The sequence below is a fragment of the Crocodylus porosus genome, unplaced genomic scaffold (genome assembly GCF_001723895.1).
Source record: "Crocodylus porosus isolate Cpor-Errol unplaced genomic scaffold, CroPor_comp1, whole genome shotgun sequence".
Taxonomy (NCBI): Eukaryota; Metazoa; Chordata; order Crocodylia; family Crocodylidae; genus Crocodylus; species Crocodylus porosus.
In genome coordinates this window covers 53,246,703-53,266,297 of record NW_017728951.1, presented here as the reverse complement: position 1 = coordinate 53,266,297, position 19,595 = coordinate 53,246,703, and the positions used below count along the sequence as shown (strand labels likewise).

The 19,595-nt window shown below is 38.2% G+C and overlaps 1 protein-coding gene across 1 annotated transcript in view; it reads right to left on the bottom strand.

Moving 5' to 3' along the window:
- Positions 1-296: 296 nt before the first annotated feature.
- NRG3 (neuregulin 3) overlaps positions 297-19,595 on the bottom strand; it is a 152,127-nt gene continuing 132,828 nt past the window's right edge. The window contains exons 6-7 of the mRNA XM_019555549.1: positions 13,747-13,917; positions 297-4,073 (exon numbers count right to left, since the gene is read on the bottom strand). Coding sequence (XP_019411094.1) covers positions 3,566-4,073; positions 13,747-13,917 — 679 coding nt within the window. The 3' untranslated portion in view covers positions 297-3,565. The remainder of the gene's footprint in view (positions 4,074-13,746; positions 13,918-19,595) is intronic.

The window sequence follows — 19,595 nt, the reverse complement described above, 5'->3', positions numbered from 1 at the left end:
TGAAATTGCAACAATTTATATTAGTGTGTTTTATTCTGAAAACTTTGCCCGCCATCTGATGGCGGCGGGGGGAGAGGGAGTTAAACTCATGGTTCAGGAAAGTATCTAAATGCATGCCTCATTTTCCATCTAAATACATGTTTTACTCATTACAGTTAGAGTTAATAACATCTGAGAATCTAGCCACTTTTCAGAGGGGTTTCCTCCCCTAACAGAGGGCCAGATGTTCATTTTGAATAACACTTTCCTCATGAATAGAGTAACTGAAATTAACTGAACTATTCAAGAAGTAAGGTGATATTCAACATAAAAAAGATAATCAGTCCTAGCCCCTAAGAGTTGTACTGAAAATTATTCTTCAGTGGTTAACAATATGAAACATGATTATACTCACTACATTTACTACTATAAAGTGTTGGAAATACTCCATTAACAGGAATTTTTAAGGGGCGAGAAGGTTTGGTTTACTTGCTTTTGAAGGAAGTCTTTTTAGAAGCAAGATATCTAGGGCATACAATGGCCCTATTTTATATTTCTGTTCAGTTGCATTATACTTAAGAGATGTAGATGTATTTTGAGTGGTTTAAAACTATTCAATAAACTATTCTCTCAGGTCACTTATGTGTAACACTGTATGTGTGAAATTTCACACCAAAGTAAATTTGAGCTTTACAGGTCAACCATAATTTTTAATTATGAGAGATATAAATCACCACGATTAGAGCTTCTTATGTGGAGGATTGATTTGTTTCCCAAATGAAGAACAGATACAATTTTAAGAGACCAAAGTGACTTCAACACTGACTTTTACAGACTTTTCAATTCAATGGGAGTCTAGTGGGACTGCATGGAGTGTAAATCAGAGCAGAATTCCGTCTATTATTTCTATTATTGGTGTAAGTACAATTTGCATACTTTTTTTGTGCAGTCTACATAGTAAAAGTGCCAGGCTGTACTGAAAATTTAGTTCCATTTTCTATAAAATTGTTTTCATGGGGGGGAAACAAATGTGTTAGAAAAAAATCCATAATCCATATTAAGGCTACCTGTCTACATCCTTTTTCTTTTTTTAACCTTTTTTCCCTCTTTCAACAATGAACGTTTTAAATAGAGCTGTAGTGATATTCTTAACAAATAATACATTAGTCTATCACGTGGTTAATATTAATGTCTCTCTATTCAAACATGCTGAAAACTGAATAGAACAGTTAACATATAACAGTCACACATCCTTTGCTGAATACAGGATAGCATGTCTAACATGAACTAAAGATCTCTCAGCATTTCAGATCTTCATCTTATTCAAACACTTCCAAATATCCATTGAAAATTTTAATACATTGCTCTTCCACTATTTCTGTTTTTGTGGGTGCTAGACTAACACATTCCTTTAAGAAAGGCATTGCCTAAATGAGAAAATTCTTTCTTCAACAGAAATCCTGCAGTGTGTTTCCAATACGTATCAAAGGGGGAATATTCTTAGTGCAAGATATAGGTGGACTTAGGGCAGTGAGGCCAGATCTTTGTTCATTTCAAAACATTTCATTGTGATGTATGTGCTTAGACCATGATCCTGCAATTCATTTCATGGAGGCAGAATACAGAAACCATATGAAGCATTATTGAAATGGATAGGGCTCTCTCCACATGCAACGAATTGTAGGATTTGGGCCTTAAAAAGCAGCTGTTGTTTACAATGAGATGACTCCCTCAGGAAGGTCCCTCCTTAAAACTAGTCTTCGCACAAACTACTAACATTTGAAGAAGGCAGTCAGAACCAAGGATGCTGTAGCCTGGAGCATAGACCACAGTGTGCCCTCAAATACATTTTTATTGAAAACACACAGCAAAGACTACAGCCATAGAAAGTTGTGTAAACAAGACAATCTCATAAACTTTGCATTGAAATAAAAAAGACTTGTTATGTGAGTACTAAATTCTTCTTTAATGCCCTAGTTGGGGAATATAAATGATATATGCCTTCAGCATTATTTCTCAGTTCACTTGACAGAGTTTAAAATATTGCTTTATTGTGATTTAGCATACAATAGCACTGGACCAATTGATTGTGCTATTTTGGGAACTTACTCTTAAAATCAGTGAACTGGAAAGTCTGGGGCACATCTAATAAGTTTAGCAGTTACTTTGCTGCAAAGGAGTGTCTTAATCTTTTTCGTGTACATCAGACTGAAAAATAATATTATTCTGGCATTAAACAAGGAAGGCTATTTGGTGATTATCCCCTTTAATTCATTATTTATTTATTTTTTACAAATAATTTAAGCAGATTTAATTAAAAAAAATAAAGAAAAGTATTGATACTTTTATCACTATTGAAATTGGTTCATTAGTGGCATATTGTGTTATGGTGAAACCCCCCCCCCCACAAATTAAAAAGAAAATCTCAAAGTTGCAAGTTGCTTGGAACAGTTTTACCAGCCATAAAGTTTTCCTCCTTTAAGCCTCAATGTGCCAAATGGGTCTATGTGGAACAAACACATTTGAAGCTCCGTTAAGGTCAAGACATCAACGGCATGGGTCTGCCCATAGTGATTTTTGGGTGCAGAAGCCTATATCATGCTTAATTAAAATGAATGGAGAAAAAAGAAAAGGGGGAGAGAAATAACCTTAAAGCGGCATCAAACTAGGGCTGCATAAATAACTGGACATAACTGATCTCTGAACAAACTGAAACAAAACTAAATTTAAAAAAAATAGAGACACAAGTGCTCCTTTAGAGCTGACACATATCTTCAAAGTATAACATTTTGAATACTGTGAGTTTTTGTGACAAATAATGTGTTTTACTTTCTCAGATGAAAATAAAAAATACAGGAATGCAAACACGTGTGCACACACACATTCTTCATCTCTCTCTTGCTCTTTCCGTCAAAAAATCCAGCAATGCTGGATCATTTCAGCAAGCATGAGATAACTTGAAAACTCATGGTTTTCCTGTTGATTTTATTGGGACAATGCATGTTCTTAAAGCAAGGTACATACTTAGGCATCTGGCTTAGCGCCTTTGCTGTTTTAGAAATCAGACAGGAAAGATTGATCTGTGTGTGTGTGTTTTAAAATTATGAATCTTAGGCCAGCCATGTGACTGGATTAAACGGGGGTCTAATCATGAGCCTGGATTATATTTGATGCTAGAAGGGGTTCCTAACCAGGGTATGAATCCCTGGTTGACTGCTTTAGCACTACCTTGAAACCAAAAAAGAGTCTATGAATGGTGTTGGCCATTTTGAAAAAGATGCATAGCCTAAGCCTTCTAACAGATAAACAGGTCAGTTTTAAAATATACTGTAACTGAAGCTGTGTGTAACCCTGCCAAAAAAACTTCTGATGTAAGCTTGATCCCTTCTGCAACTTTTCTTTCCCTTAAAAAAATATTCTGTTAAAAAACACTATGATATGAGGGCGACTGACTATTTGGTTTCTTCTAAGTAGATGCTCTTAAATTAATGCATATAAATAATTTGTATTTAATTTCCTCCTTTACCTTTTTAGCAAAGCATCGAATGCACAGATCCTTTATTTCCCCACCCCTAGCCCCTAAAAGTCACTTGGTCAATGTTGAGTCTCTTTGTGTTTCACTTTTCAAGACAAATTGTGCCTCTCGTTCCGATTTTGCCATGGGACTCATGGGCAGAAATGCTGTGTTTTCACTTGCGTTATTCTCTGTTTCTGCGCTCACTAGTTCATAGTCCTCTGACCTTCTTGCATCAGTCAGAATTCGAATCTGCTCCTGGACAGTTTCTAGCAATATTTTCACTTCGTGTTGTTCTGCTATAAGACAATTGCTGACAGGGGCACTCACATTGACAAGTTCAGCAGAATAGGAGTTTTTGCACCATTTGATGCCTGTTACTTCAGAAACATTCTGCATTTGCATGCAGGCCTCATCCAAGCCGACAGAGGGGATGATGGGAACTGAGTTGGCCCTTGAAGATGAATATCCAACTAAGGCCTTCTGATCCACATGAGTAAAATAAGGGGTTGTCTCCCTTGAAGGCAGTTGCATATTTATTGAAGTATTCTGAGGAGTTTTCAAACCAGTGGATGAATACCTAAAATAAGAAAAAAGAATAATAATTTTCTTCCACTCTGAAACAGGAAGACACAATGGAAAAACTAATATAGCAGAAATGCTGGAATAAGGCTCAGTGGAAATGTCTGTTTAAAATGTACTGAGAAATCCATCTTCTTCAAACTAAGGATTTGGGTTTCTATTGCTAAGTCTGCCACTGGCCCAGCAGATGATCTTGGGAAGTTACTTTCCTTCTGTGCATTAGACTTGCCAGCCGTAAATTAGTATAATGATACTTACCTCTTTTTATAAAGCTTTCAGATCCAGAGATAAGAAGTGCTCTGTCAGACCTATTATTGTCCTACATTGAAATTTGTAACTCCATTACTATATTCTGGAGCTGGGAACATGGATTCTCAATTTCCTCAGTATCAATATTTTTTAAGTTATATCAATATTTTGGGATATACTGGAGTTTACATAATGGTTTAAAAATTCAGTGAAATGAATTATTATTGGAACAGTTCTGCCATAATAATAATTCATTACCTCTGTTATCTTTAATGGGAGTTGAAGATACTTTGAAATTCTGAAAATCACATTTATCCAAACACTCAAGTTTCTAAATGTTGATCTAATTTTTCTTTTCTCATATAGAGTTTGAGGATGGAGAAAGCATGCTGGGTCCTGGGAAACAGCTAGGTTCAGAACTTTTAAACTAGTTTTGCTAAGTTTCATAAGCTTCTAAAACATTTTGTTGTACTATGAGTAAAACCTAGTTATACTACAAAAACTACGTCCCATCTACAGAAAGTACGTGAAAAATATCTCTGAAAATATGTGAAATTTTTTAATCAGTTTGCAAACTTAGTGAAAAGCCAACTTCAAAATCTTTCCTGTAGCTCAGAAATTGTACTATAACTCTCATAGTGTGATAAATTAATATCCTTACTTGTCATGCTTATTAAGGACAATAGATGCCATTCACATATCAGTTACAGCACTGTAAATTAGGAGGAGTCTATAAGGAAGCCTAGAAAAGTAAGACCAGAAACTGGACTGGAAACTGAGTTTTATTAGTCACATTATCTCAGAACTAAATCACATACATTTTATGTCTAAGCAAAGAAAGCAAGATTTGGCCCTGATGTCCTCAAATAAGCTGAAGTAATTTTTAAAATTTTAACTTTAACACCTTATTTCAGCAAAGTTATTGCGTAAAAAACAGACCCTCTTTACTTCAGTTGAACCATTGTTCCTGTACTCCTTACTCAGCTGTGGCTTAAACACTTATGCTAACAGCAGAAAAAAAATTAGTACAAAGAAAAATAAATTCTCAAGGGCAAATCTCTACTAGAATTGTACTTATTATAGTTTACTTGATTTTGTACACATACACACTTAATTGTGTCAACATTAGGCAATCATAATATGGAGTCTTTAAAGGACTCGAATGTTACGATTTCTCTCTGTAGTAACACCACACTCAATTCAGCAGCAGTGTATCCTGGGTTTCTGTTCTAGAATTCACTGGCTTTCATGCAGCAACAGTGCATTCTGAGTGATTTGGAAAGGCCTTTAAATGATAACTCGTGGGTCCCCAGGGAATTGTGAAAAGGAGGATCAAAATGTATTACTATTTGAAGGAGAGGCTGACGGTAGAGGAGATGACACTTTTAGAGATGAACTGGCTCAGAGAGCCATGAGCTTTCATAGGTAGCAACCTACTTTACCAGGTGTTTCATCAGATGTGTCCATTCAGAGCATATAATGAAGTAGACTGTTGTCTATTAAAGCTCATGTCTCTCTGAACCAGTTAATCTTTAAGGTGCCATCCTATCCTACTTTTGCTTGACTTCAGGCTAATGTGGCTAACCACCTCTCTATTTAAAAGGGAGAAATGTTTGTTCTGATATTAGAATATTAAAGAAAGCTGCCAAACTACTTTGGGGTAAATTATTTAAAAATGCAATTACAATGTAAGTAGAGTGAAATTAGACACCCTTCAAGTCAATTTAACAAAAGCACTAGTAACTGACATTTAAAAAAAAATCAGTATTAAATATTGATTAAAGAAATTAATCTATAGAGAGGACATTTTAATAAATAAATAAAAACAAAACAAAACAAAACAGTGCAGACCTGTTGGTTTGTACCCACTCTTGTTTCCTGGGCATTTATTTATCATAATTGTTCAAATCACTACAGCTGGAGTAGTCTCATCAGTTGCATTATTCCCTTGAATTGATAATTCAGCCCCTAAATATATTTTCTGGGTTGTACCCTGAAAATGAAGGGAGTGAATTCTTTTAACAGATAAGGTGTATTTATGCTACAATAACATAAACAAGTAAGAATTACTGATACCAGAAATGGATTTGGTATGACATTCTTAAAAATTGCCAGCTCTACAACATGGACTCACAATATTCTTGATATTTAGAAATCTCAAATGCTGAAAGTGTTCACCAAATTTCCATAAAGCTTCCAAAATTACTCAGAGGCAAAGATCCTACACAAGGAAAAACATATTTCCATTCTTGTGTTCACATTCTTTGCAGTAGAGGTTAGTGATTGCAACAGAGTATTTCATTTGTGTGAGAGCTGATGTACTGAAATAGCAGGAAAAATCAGATCCAAACTAACTAATGCTCAATTTTTGCTTTTTAGGATCCTGCATCTGTAACATCAATCAGACTTTTACTGATTTCAGTGAAAACAGGGCCCACAGTGGACATGCTGTGGGCCCACAGTGACCACAGGAAAAAAACTACAAACTTGCACTGCTCAATATAATAGCATATTTTAAAAGACCAATTCCAAGAAGCAAATGATCTACCTGAATAAACTAATTTTTAATATATACCCTCAAAACTGTTGTCAGTCCCTTAGGATGTGAGTGGCATGAAGATGCTTTGTTTGTATAAGGATCTCATTGAGAACAGTTTGTTGACTCCTTAATTAGTGGTGTGATAATTAATCAACTGATATTAACTTCACCCAGCTCAGATTCTGGAACTGTCAAGCCCTGGTGCAAATAATGAGGCCTGGCATTTCTGAAAAGAAGAAACAGCTTTCCCTCAAGTGGGACAAGAAGATGGAGCACTTGGTGTTGCCAGGTAGAAGCAATTATAAAAGCTCATCAAGTAGTCTGGTCTCTCTTTTGTTAAAGATGGATGTGCAATTTCTGATAACATTCAAATTCAGCTGCTGATAAATGGCACCTCAGTAGATTCTGGGTACAAAGCAGGTTGGGGCATGGAACATTAAAGTTTTAAAGTAGATAACATGTCATTGGGGGAAAAAAAGCTGGAAATTTTTCAGGAACAGATTTCTTTGTGAGCTTTGCAGGACATGATATTTGAACTGCAAAGCTTTTGAGAACACCTCACTATGAGATTTTTAGTACATCCATTTAGCCAAAAAAAAAAAAATTCCTGGCAACTTGGTAGAACCAGAAAGTTGGGTCTTGGAGTTCCAGAGTACAAAGATTACATAAAAAAACAAACTCTGTAAGAAAAAAAAATATATATTAATTATTTTTCTTTTGAATTCAGTGATTTTTTTGTTAAATTTTGGTCTAAACATCAGATAAAAATATTTCAACCAAATGGATCAATACTAGACCATACTATTGTTTTCCAAATAGTCTCATCACTATTTCTTCTATTTTAAATGACTTATTTTAGTAAAATTAAGTAGTACAATGAAACAAAAAGAAAAATAATAATAGAGCACATTAAGGATACTTTTTTCCTGAATTTTGATATCATATTAGTGTTCAAGCTTTAAAATAGACCTATAATTTTTTTCCCTTCTAAAAATATTTATTTTATCACATTTAGGGAGTAGTTTTAGAAATGATCCTCTGCCTAGAAAGAGTGCTTCGTGGCACATAAACACATTTGAACTTCATGTACATAAACACATCTACATATGTATTTAAATAAAACACTTTGCTTTACTGAGACTGGAAGTTCAGGATCCTGCTATAGACCAGCACAGGTTAGTACTAGAAGACTATTTACTACATGGATTCCCTAACAAATTGTTCCAATAGTATATGGATGTCTATAAAAAATTAATGAGCGGCACATATGCTTAAAGAAAATAAATTGACTCTGCCTGTGCAGGAGGAAATAGAAGTGTGCTGTACAAAAATGATAACAAGACCCTTAGTTTAACTTAGTCTGAGATACAAACCATGTTAGGGACCCATGAATTACCCACAGAATAATGGATATTAAGGCCAGAAGGGGCCATTACAATAATGTAACTTCCCATATAACATAGTTTCCATGCCTTCAGTCAATGAGGTTTGTTCAAAGCCATTCCATTTTTGGATGAGCTACACAATGTATATTATAGAAAGATATTCAACCTTGGTTAAAAGTCCTCAAGTAAGTTGTGACTTCCTAGATAGCTTATAATATAAACTGAGTCAAACATTGGCTAATGTAATGTCATCCAATAGAAAATAACTATTTGACAAAATTATATATGCTGTGTTGAGGTTTTTTACTTTGCTTACATTTTGGGACAAAACAACATTTCAGAATCCTAACTGAGAATTCTAGGTTTAGGAGAGATTTAGTTCCAATTGACAAATGTTGTAGCTATTTCCACTTTAAAGTTTGATTTCATCCTTTGTTTCTTGTGCTGCCTTGGTTGTCTAATTTAAAGTTCTAAAAAGGGTTGAATTTATTCCATAAACTAAGAAACTTTGAGATAAGAAGTAATGTTAAATATACCATCAGATAAGTGTTTCAAAGGGATTATCACACAATACTGCTACAAAAGTCTCTCTAATTTCAATATTGCCACCTGATCATAGAGAATGGTCCTACAGTTTCAGGTGAAGAACATCAAGAGTAAAAGCAATACTGTCTCAAAGCTAAAATGGCACTACACATACAAGAAAGGGCTCAAGAATGGTAGCACACTGAAGGCTATGAGACAGGGACAAAAGATGAAAATGAAATTGCTGGAGGCCACATTTTAATTTATTTTACAATTAGCCTATCTCCACTGAATTACTCTAGCTTTATACTAGCATAACTGAGAAGAAAATCACAGGGCACAGGGGACAGGAACCCAGAAAGCATCACAAGAAATTATTCTATTAACTGGAGCAGACTGAGAACCAGTTACAGGATTCAAGAGGAGGAAGGTCTTACTTTTCTATCTATGTTAGTGCTTTAGATTAGAATGATCTATATCCTTTGGGTATAGGAATTACAGGAATAACAATGGAACTGTCCATCCTTTTGAGATAACAAGCTTAATGAGCAAGCTGCTTTGGAATGAAAATATTAGTTTTAGTGCATTGCTGGAGGGAAGAGTTCTTGCAACAGGACAGGGGTATCTTTTTTGACAGGAAGAATGAGGAGTGTTCTTGTTATGTTTTGGAGAAATAAAACAGGTTGCCATGGGTACTGCTCATTATGTGTTCTGAGTTTAATAAATATGCAAAAATCTACTAAATTTATTGCCTAAAGATGCCCACCCATGAAGGTAAGATAGAGTTGCGGCTACCAGATCTGGTCAGACTGACTTTTTGTTGTATGATGCAAGTTCCTGCATGAAGCAAATAAAGTGATTACTAAACCAGGAGAGCTTGGATGTTGTTACCTGGGGGAAGTTAATTTCTCTTGCCTTGCTACAGTCTGATGAGAAACAAACATTGTCCTCTGCTGATGCATCAGATGCAGATTTTTTTTTCTCAGTTGTTGCTCTAGTCAGGATGCAAAGCTGTCTCAGAGGAGGGGCAAAACTGCACTGATGAACTTTGATTTAATGAGACTCCACCTGGTACTGATCTATTGTGGAAGTCTCTGAAGCTGCAACACATTCCTCTTCTCTTTTCTACTGGCAGCTCTATGGCATTAGATTTACCAAGATCCCATGTCCATTCATAGATTTTCAAAGATTCCATGGTCTAACAGAAAAATGTTTGAGTGGTTGAGGGGCTTTGTGACTATCTTTCAATAAACAAATAATAATTGTGCATCCTTGTAAGGCCACCACATGAACCCCAGCACTGCATGAAATTCAACTAGTCCATGAAATAGTGGGATTGTGAGGGTGGGGTCTCATTAATGGAGAGCTTTAACTATTAAATTCAATAGGTCTGTGAAAGCACTGTGCACAACTTCCTGTGATATGTATAAACTGAGCAATGTGTTCATTCTTCAGAGTATGACTGGATACTTGAAAAACCCCCAACCTTTTCCTATTGTGAATACACCAGGAGCTGTCTTATATTTAAACTAGCAAATTTCCCATCATGAATGATGGGAGGAAGGGAGATGAGCAGGGATGGAAAGCTGCCACCCTGTAGCCTGCTGTGCCACTGCTCCGCCTCCAGCCTCATGCATGCCCCCCACCCTCCGTGTCAGGCCCTGTGCAACCCCCCACACAAACAGTTACTTTTTTACTGTGAACAGTTATATACATAAATTCCTGTAAATAAAGTGTTGTTGCCACACCACAAGGCTCATCATGATACTACAGACTGCATGCTTTAGGCACAAGTTACAGTGGTTGGCCAATAACAAATATGAGAGGGTTAACACTGGAGTCTGTCCCTTGTGCTTGCAGCATCATAGAGAAATGGCAGCCATCTTGAGATAAGCATATGCTGTGCTATGCTTATTTTCTCTGTTTCTGTTCCAGTGAATAAAAATTAACTTCCTTGCTCAAGATATGAACACCAATTTTGTGGAGGAGAACTGATTTATTTTTTTTAAAGATGAATTTGGTATGCATGTAAATATGGTACCAATGGTATTCTTCCAGGATGTCTTGGGACCTGTCCTGTTGAACATTTTTATCATAGAACTTAGTTCTGATATTAGAAGTATTCTCATGAAATTTCCAGATGGCGCCAAAGTTGGGTGCGTTGTCAGTATGGAAGAAGGCCAGGCTATTCTACAGTAAAATGTAAATAATTTATGGAATGGAGCATTAGAAATTGAATGAGGTTTAACATTATGAAGTAGAAAGTCATGCATTTAGGGATCAATATCAAAGATTAAAGCTCTAGGATGGGAATGCATAGACTAGAGACCTCTGTGAAAGAGAGGAACCTGGGTGTGTAAGTTGATTATAGGATGACTTTGAGCAGTATGACACAGCTGTGAAGAAGGTCAATCTAATGTTAGTGTGTATTTGTGAAAAATATGAAGTAGAGACAAGAAGGTCATGATAATATTGTACAAGGTACTGGTAAGACTCCACTCAGAACACTGTTCTGGTCATCAATGTTCAAAGAAGAATTTAAACTGGAACGAATTCAAAGAGTGATAGTAGGGGAGGTGATGATGAACCAGGAAGGGAAGGCAAATGTGGTGCACAAAGATATGATCCTTGAAGCACAAAAGAACACCATTCCTGCAAAGAGGTAAGGTAGCAGTAGGGCTGGCAAGCCCTTATGGCTTAATAGGGACATTGTGGTCCTCTTAAAAAAGAAAAAGATACATGCACAGTGGAAGATGGAGACAGTCCCCAAGGAGGACTATACTTTAGTGGCCAGCACTTATAGAGAAATGATCAGGTAAACTAAGGCAGCGACTGAGTTTAGGTTAGCCATAGGAGTCAAGGACAATAAGAAGTCCTCCTTTAGGTACGTACACTGTAGAAGAAAAACAAATAGAAGTGTGAGACCCCTGCTTAACACCTCAGGATAGCAATAACTGACATTCAGGAAAAAAAGAGCTACTGAATGCCCACTTTGGTTGGGTATTTCACTGGACCATGAGGAAAGTCAAGCAAGATAAGGCTCATAGTGGGCACGCTGGGACTGACAGCCTCCCCACTGTGGATGATGAGCGGGTGCAATACCAACTAGAAAAGATAGACATTTATAAATCAGCAGAACCGGATGGATTCCATCTGAGAGTGCTGAGGGAGCTGGCTCAGGTCATCGCGGAACCCCTGGCAAAGCTCTTTCAGAATTCATGGCACACAGGGGAGATCCCTGAGGATTGGTAGAGGGCCAACATTGTGCCCATCTTTAAGAAGAGGAAGAGGGAGGACATGGGCAACTATAGGCCAATCAGCCTAACCTCTGTCCCAGGGAAAATCATGGAAAGATTCTATGTTTGATAAGCTCATGGAAGGTACAATTCTGAATGACAAAATCCTTGTGGGAAAACTGGAAGATTGTGGGCTCAGCTGCTTGATGGTTCCATGAGCGGGAAACTGGCTACAGGGTAGGGCCCAGAGAGTTCTCATGAATGGATGTGTCTTGTCCTGGAGGGAAGTGGCCAGTGGTGTCCCTCAAGGGTCTGTGCTTGGACTGGTGCTTTTCAACATTTTGATCAATGATTTGGATGGGGGACTGAATAGCTCTCTGGCAAGTTCACAGATGACACCAAGTCATGGGGGCAGTGTGGCCATGCCAGAAAATAGGTTGCTGATACAGGCAGACCTGGACAGGCTCAAGAGTTGGGCAGGCCAGAACCAGATGAAGTTTAACACTTCGAAGTGTAAGGTGCTCTATCTGGGGGCAAATAACCCTCAACATGCATACAGGCCTGTAGGTGACAGCCTGAGCTGCACCACAGCTGAAAGGAACCTAGGGGTAATGATTGACCACCACATGAACATGAGCCATCAGTGCAATGTGGTGGCCAGCAGGGCAAACAACACACTGGCATGCATCAACAGATGCATCTTGTATAAAACTAAGGAAGTAATACTCCTGCTGTACTCAGCACTGGTAAGACCACAGCCAGAGTACTGCATCCAGTTCTGGGTGGCACACTTCAATAAGGATGTGGAAAACTTAATAGAGTCCAGAGAAGAGTCACCCATATGATTAGGGACTTGCAGGGCAAGCCATATGAGGAAAGGCTGAGGGGCCTGGGCCTCTTTAGTCTAAAGAAGAGAATGTTGAGAAGGGATTTGATAGTGGCTTACCACTATATCAGAGGTGTGCATCAGGAGCTCGGTGAACAACTGTTCACTAGGGCACCCCTGGGGAAGAACAGGACCAATGGATACAAACTCCTAGAAGGCCGCTTCAGGCTTAACGCCAGGAAAAACTCCTTCACAGTCAGGGTGTTTAGACTGAAATAAACTCCCTCCAGTTACCTACCTTGCAGGTTTTCAAGAGGAGACTGGACAGTCACCTCACTGTGGTCACTTGACCCCAGTTGTCCTCCTGCCTAGAGTGGAGGGGGTTGTGGGGGCTGGACCCAATGATCTGCATGTATGAATCTATGAATTTGTGCAAGAGCTGAAGTTCAAAATATATTTTTCCCAGACTTTGTGTGGAACTAACATGGATCTATTTTAATATTATATACATGAATTTGGGCTTTTTCCAGTGTCAAAGGAAAAGGAATGAATGCTATGTACAACAAACATTGAATTACAGATAATGATATTGCTAAAAAAGGGAAACAATACCTGTAAGTGATGACAGGTAACCAATTTTTTTGTTTGTTTTTGTTTCCCCGATCATGTCTTCTTCAGACATGAAAGAGCTTAAGAAAAGAAACCAGTCAAAGATAATGTCTTCAGCTGCTAATATGCTTTGATATACTTTCCATTTGAATACTATACACACTGGATGCATAATGGACTCTAATCTTGTACTCACTGTGATAACAAATGTAGACTAAGTAGTTAGGCATTAGTATTTATTTATTTATTTTATTCTACAGCTGATAATTAATTGGTTTGCTTTGGTTGCTTTTATTACCTACCCTTGGCAAGGTACTGCATCCTGATCCGTGATCCTTGACTCTTCTAGCTGTTGATATGCTGGTCCCGTAATTCCATTAAACCTACCCCGAGGTAAGGGTGGAGTCCTCCGAAAGGCATTCCTGTGTAGCATTCCAGTTCTTTGTCCTGGGTTACAGCATGAAGAGAGACTTCTGGAACCAAGACCAACAGTTAATAAAAATATCAGAACCCTAACATAAATGCTTTGGAAATAAAGAGTACAGAATTAATAAGACATGTATTTTAGCTTTATAAACTTTGCTGTAGCTGTTTATGATGTTAGCAGAAGTTCACTGAAATATAATGTTGTAATTCACAGTTAGCCGCTGTTTATTCCATATTTAAATGTTAGTGTCCCTTGAAGGAATAAAAATAAATGACGAATATACTTAAAATTGTCCTGTCCTTGGCCAGGAGGTGTTTCTATTCATTTTTATCATCACCTTGATAATAAAGTCCAATCCTCAGCTAGGTAAATCAACATAAACTGGGCTTGGGATCTGACCCTTAAATGTTAGACCCATCTACAAGTGATTTCTTAGCTTGGGAGGCTTTTACAGGTTGACACAATTATTTTAAATTAACAGGAGATGTTTTGTTGACAAAGTTTATGAGCTCTATCTTTGATGATGGAACCACTTTTTAGTACAGAGAAATTCTGTAGGAGAAACAGCTTTGTCATTCCATGCAGTGACACCTCAAATACAATGCACTACTTCCCTGATACCCCTCCAGCCAGCAGTAGTGTAGCTATATTAGCACAGTGCTGTGAGCTGGCTAATTAGCACTGTGGTTGGCAGTGGCAATCAGCTCATCTGCAGTAGCAAGCCAACACAGTAGCACCAGTTCTAGTACAGCAGGCGAACTTCTCAGAGCAGTGTAGCATAGACCATTTGTTTGTAGACATGTCCTTCCTGTACTATGCATTTTAGTGACAGTTGTGTAATTGTGATGGTACAGAATTTCATTAATTCTTTTAGCTTATTTCATAAAAAAAAATCACTTGCTTTTTATCTTTCTTTCGATAATATTTTAAACCAAATATGGATTTATTTCTATTAATACAGGAAACATAAGGGATCTGAAGTCCCCAAACTGTTAATTAACATTAGAAATACATGCAGTTCTTACTAAGGCAAAGGTGAGAACTCACAGTTAAAGAAGCATACTTTATCATTAATACGGAACAACAGTGTGTGGGATTTCTGACCTAGTACTTTTCCAGTTATGGTTATTTCATGGTTTGATCTGTGTTTCAGCAGTGCATGTCCCATTATCTATCAGATTTCTGACATGGTTAATGATGATTTTATGCTGTTTTTGTATGTGCACATATTTGGAAGACGAGTTACCTCTGTATTCGGAAGATTACTGATAGCTTTGCTTCTTCTTTTCTGGTACTTGTATTAAAAACAAACTTAATTTTACACAAAATGTGAAACTTTATTTGTAGCTAGGGACACAGCAATCCCAAAGCAATTTCTGCCTGGACCATGTATCTTGGATAGACTCCCTTGGCCTCATGCTTTTTCATTAAAAAGAACTTTTTTTCCCTCCAAAGCAAGCAAAAAAGTTGTTTCCTCTTCAAGTCAGCTGCCTCTATTCTACCAATTACATTATGACTTCCTATATTGTTCTCTATCCCAGTAGCAGCCACCTTTCAACTTTCCCAGTGCTTTTTAATTGAAAAGATCAATAACCCATAGCAATAGTGCTCCCAAAGGAGGTTTTTCAATGACCTCCTTAAAGTGATCTTCTTTAGCTACTGAAAACAAGAAAGAAACACTCTTTTTAAATATGTTGAATGCACTTGAAAACTTGTATTTGCATTCTAAAGACAAGGCTAAAACTCCTAAACTATATTCTATGAATAGTAATCCAAATATCATCTGGCAGGAATATCTATTCAAGTTATTACACCACAAAATGATCAGCAACCTCTGTTCAAGACAGTCTAAGAATTAAAATAGCAAGGTATCTTACAAGATGGAGCTCAATAAATAATTCACAGCACATGATAGATTTAGTTGCTTTTACTCCTTGTAAGAACATTACCATGTCCACACATTATTCCCAATTCTTCCTCCAATATAATTTACTTTTTGAGAGGACTACAAATTGGAATTCTATTTTTCAGTTGTGATTGACAATCCTTGCCCTAAAGATTTCTTCAGGCACTCTTTCTGCTTATAAAATCTATGTTATCCACGGAGGGGAAAGAAATCATATCCTGTCACTTACATGTACAATAAAAGACACAAACACCAACTATTTAAAGATAAGCCAAAAGTATGTGTATATGATCTATCCATTGAATAATTATTTGCCACAGACATCAATATAAATTATGATTGGATCACAGAAAGAAAGAGGTCCACCTTATTAAAGAAATGACATGAAAGAAATACTTCAAGCATTTCAAAGCCTAAAAATAATGTTCTGATGCATTTTTGCAAATTGTTTTGTGTGGAATTTTTTTCTAGGTTAAGCAACTAAGTAAAGAAAAAAAGTCCTATACAGCAGGCACACATTTTCTTCTCAAGGCATGTGCACAGTTCCCAGCAAAGTTAAATGTGTGCATGAGGTGGAAAATGTACTGCTTTGAATTTACAATAACTCTGGGATCCACTGTGCACTTTCCAGTGTGCTGCTAAACAAAACTGATTATACATCTCATTATGGATGAGCACATTCAGAAGTGCCTTTGTTTACTGAAACATGGAAAACATTAACAAAAGGAACAAAATTTAAGTGATGAAACTTTAGATGGAATCAAAAGGTAATTTATTGCACTAGGGAGTTAAGCATTAAAAGACTGTTTCAAATATGTGTGCACATCCATACACTTGCATAAGCTGCCAGCTACTTATCTGGAACCCTGTCTGAAAAACATCAAGATTTATATGCCTGAAGAGATTCCCTTGGAAGGCATTAAAACTTATAACATCCTGCTTTTATCAGCAAGTAACCTGATTACAGCTGTGTGGAAAATTATCACAATTAGCAAAATGGATCCCAAAGCAGTTTACAAAAGCACTGGAAAACTGGAAGACTGAGATCACTTCCCTACAGGTTAGAAGTGAGATGCTGTTTAAAATATTAGAATTTAAGTTTCCCTCTGATTTTGTTTTTCACAGGAAATTACAAGACACATATACACTCTGAAAACAAGTTCCACTCTTGTTTTTTCTTTACATTCTCCCAGTACTCTGGTGCTATTTTTGCTTCCTCTAGATAGCAGGAATCCCTTTCATTTACTGGATGTACTCTATTTACAAACAAAACATAGCTACATAATTAACAGTTTCAGTCTTAAATGGGTGTGCATTTACTTCCTTCTTTTCTCAATCCACACAGTGTTTTACTGGCTCATCTTGTCCTCTTCTTTTTGTTGTCATCATCGCCACTTCCTTTAGCCTTCCTATAATCCTGTTCCTATTCCTTGACTCCTCCTTCATGTTTTCTGTGTGCCCTCTCTCTATATTCCCTATAACCCTTAACACACATCATGTCTTCTGATTCTATATTTCCTCTCACAAACCTCTCACAGTATCTATTTCTAATTTATGAGTCTACTAGTTCTCACATTACTTTTCTTTCCATACTACTGGTTTCCTTTTGATACCATGGGAAGCTTGTACATATGATGCAAAATGCCCATTTTTGCAGTTTAATTGCATCATGCTGAACACGTGCAGAGTTTTTATTATGACTGAAATGAGTTTGTTAATGTAACTATTTGTAATGCTGCAACCTTTTACCAGCTCACCCCACTACCTCCATGGGAGAGGTGGGATGAAGGCAAAAGCAGCAAGAAGCCTGATTTTCACCTCCTGCCCCTGCTCGCAGAGCCTACCTGTATCTCCCACAGCCGCGGGGGGGGCAAGCTGCCAGTGGGCTGAGTGGCCCCTGAGGTGTGGGGGGCCCTGGTCCTTCCCTCTGAAGCAGCGGTGACCCCTGAGGGTGCCCAGGTACACTGTTAGCAGGCTAGATGTTGCCATAGCTCAGGCTGGGAAAAAGTTGGATTTTGCTAGGTTCTGCTTGCGAGCTGGGGCAGCATCCACCGGCCACTCAGGTGGCCTCAGGGGGTGTTGCCACCATGGAGGGAAGGACTAGGGCCCCTTAAAGCTCAGGACCTGCTGGCAGCTGACCCCCCACCCCTCCCCCCAGTCGCAGGAGAGGCAGACAGATTCCATGGGAAAAAAAAAAAGATTGGGCCCCTCAATGCTTTTTTTATTTTTTCCTGTGGAGCCTGGCTGCACGAGCTGCTGGCATCCCATGCAGCCCTGGAGTGTAGCGGGGGGACCTAGTCCTTCCCTCCTCAGTGGCAGGTCACCCAGACAGGATGCTAGTGAGCTGAGGGCTGCTGCAGCTCAAAAGCAGCAACCTGTCAGATCCGCCTCTTCCCTGAGCCCAGCCACTGGAAGTCCACCAGGCACTGCTCCCTGGGTGGAACTGGGCAAGAGTTGGATCCAGCAGGGTGCTGCCTTGGAGCTGGGGCAGCCCACTGCTCACTAGCACCCTGCCCAGGTGGCCCCAGGGGAGTGCCACTGCTGTGGAGGGAAGGACCAGGGCCCCCCACAACTCAGGGGTTGTACAGCCCACCAGCAGCTTGTGCAGGCAGGCTCTACCAGAAAAAAAATAAAATTAAGTGGCAAGGAGCCTGATTGATTTTTTTATTGTTGTTTGTGGAGTATACCCACCTCTTCCACAGCTGGGGGGCAAGCCTGATCCAACTTTTCCCTTATCCCAGGTTGTGGTAGCATCTGGCCTGTAGCAATGCACCCAGGTGGCCCAGGGGACATTGCCACCACAGAGAGAAGGGCAGGATTCCCCACCACTCAGGGGCCACTCAGCCAGCTGGCAGCTCATAATCCCCCCACCCCTCACCCCCAGCCACAGGACACACAGACAGTCTCTGCGGAAATTAAAAAAAAAAGGATTGGGCCCATCACTGTTACAGTGATGGAAGCCCCTAAATTGAAATGGTGGGTTTTTAATCATCTCAATTAAAGAACCACCATTTCACTTTAGGAGAAAAAAAACCCTGTCATGTGTACAAGTGCCCTAAGTTTAAAACATTTATCCATTTGCCTTCTCCAATTTCCTTCAGCTCTGAATGGGATATATAAGAGAAGGGTGAATCTTCTTCCTCACTCCTAATGCCATCAAACACAAGTCGTCTGTGTTGGACTTTATCATCATAATAATCTTTATGCTGTGTCAGCTCCTGCACAAAAAAAGAATAAAAAGTTTTGCTTTTCATCTGAAGAATGGCTCCACACCACAATGCAGCTGCACAAAGCCAGGAGGCCTGTGAAGGGGATCCAAAGCACAGCAGAAGGCAGGGAAGCGGATTAAATGTTTTCTGATGATTCTCCATGCATTCAGCTCAATACAGGCACTTCGGGGACCAGATCCAGGCTGCAGCTGCATATGTTGAGCATCACTGAGCTAAACAGTACTTGTAAACCCATGACAATTTATAAAGAAGTTGCAGGATACATAAATCAATGATGGGATTACAAATCATTGACACTGCATGTTTTATAAAACAAAGCCTTGATATATTAAATTATGAATTATAAACTTACAAACGCAATTGTTTATGAATCCAGATAAAACCATTAATTAGTGCAAAATATATCTTTGAAGTAAAAAATATGAATATAGCATATTGGCCAAAACCCTCCAAATATTTATGTGGATTTAAATTCATTGCTCTATTTACTCTTTCTTAAGATTAACCATACTTTCCCATATCTCTTCTTATTGCATTTACCTAATACCTTTCCTATACCTATTTATATAATGAGTTGTAGATGCTCCG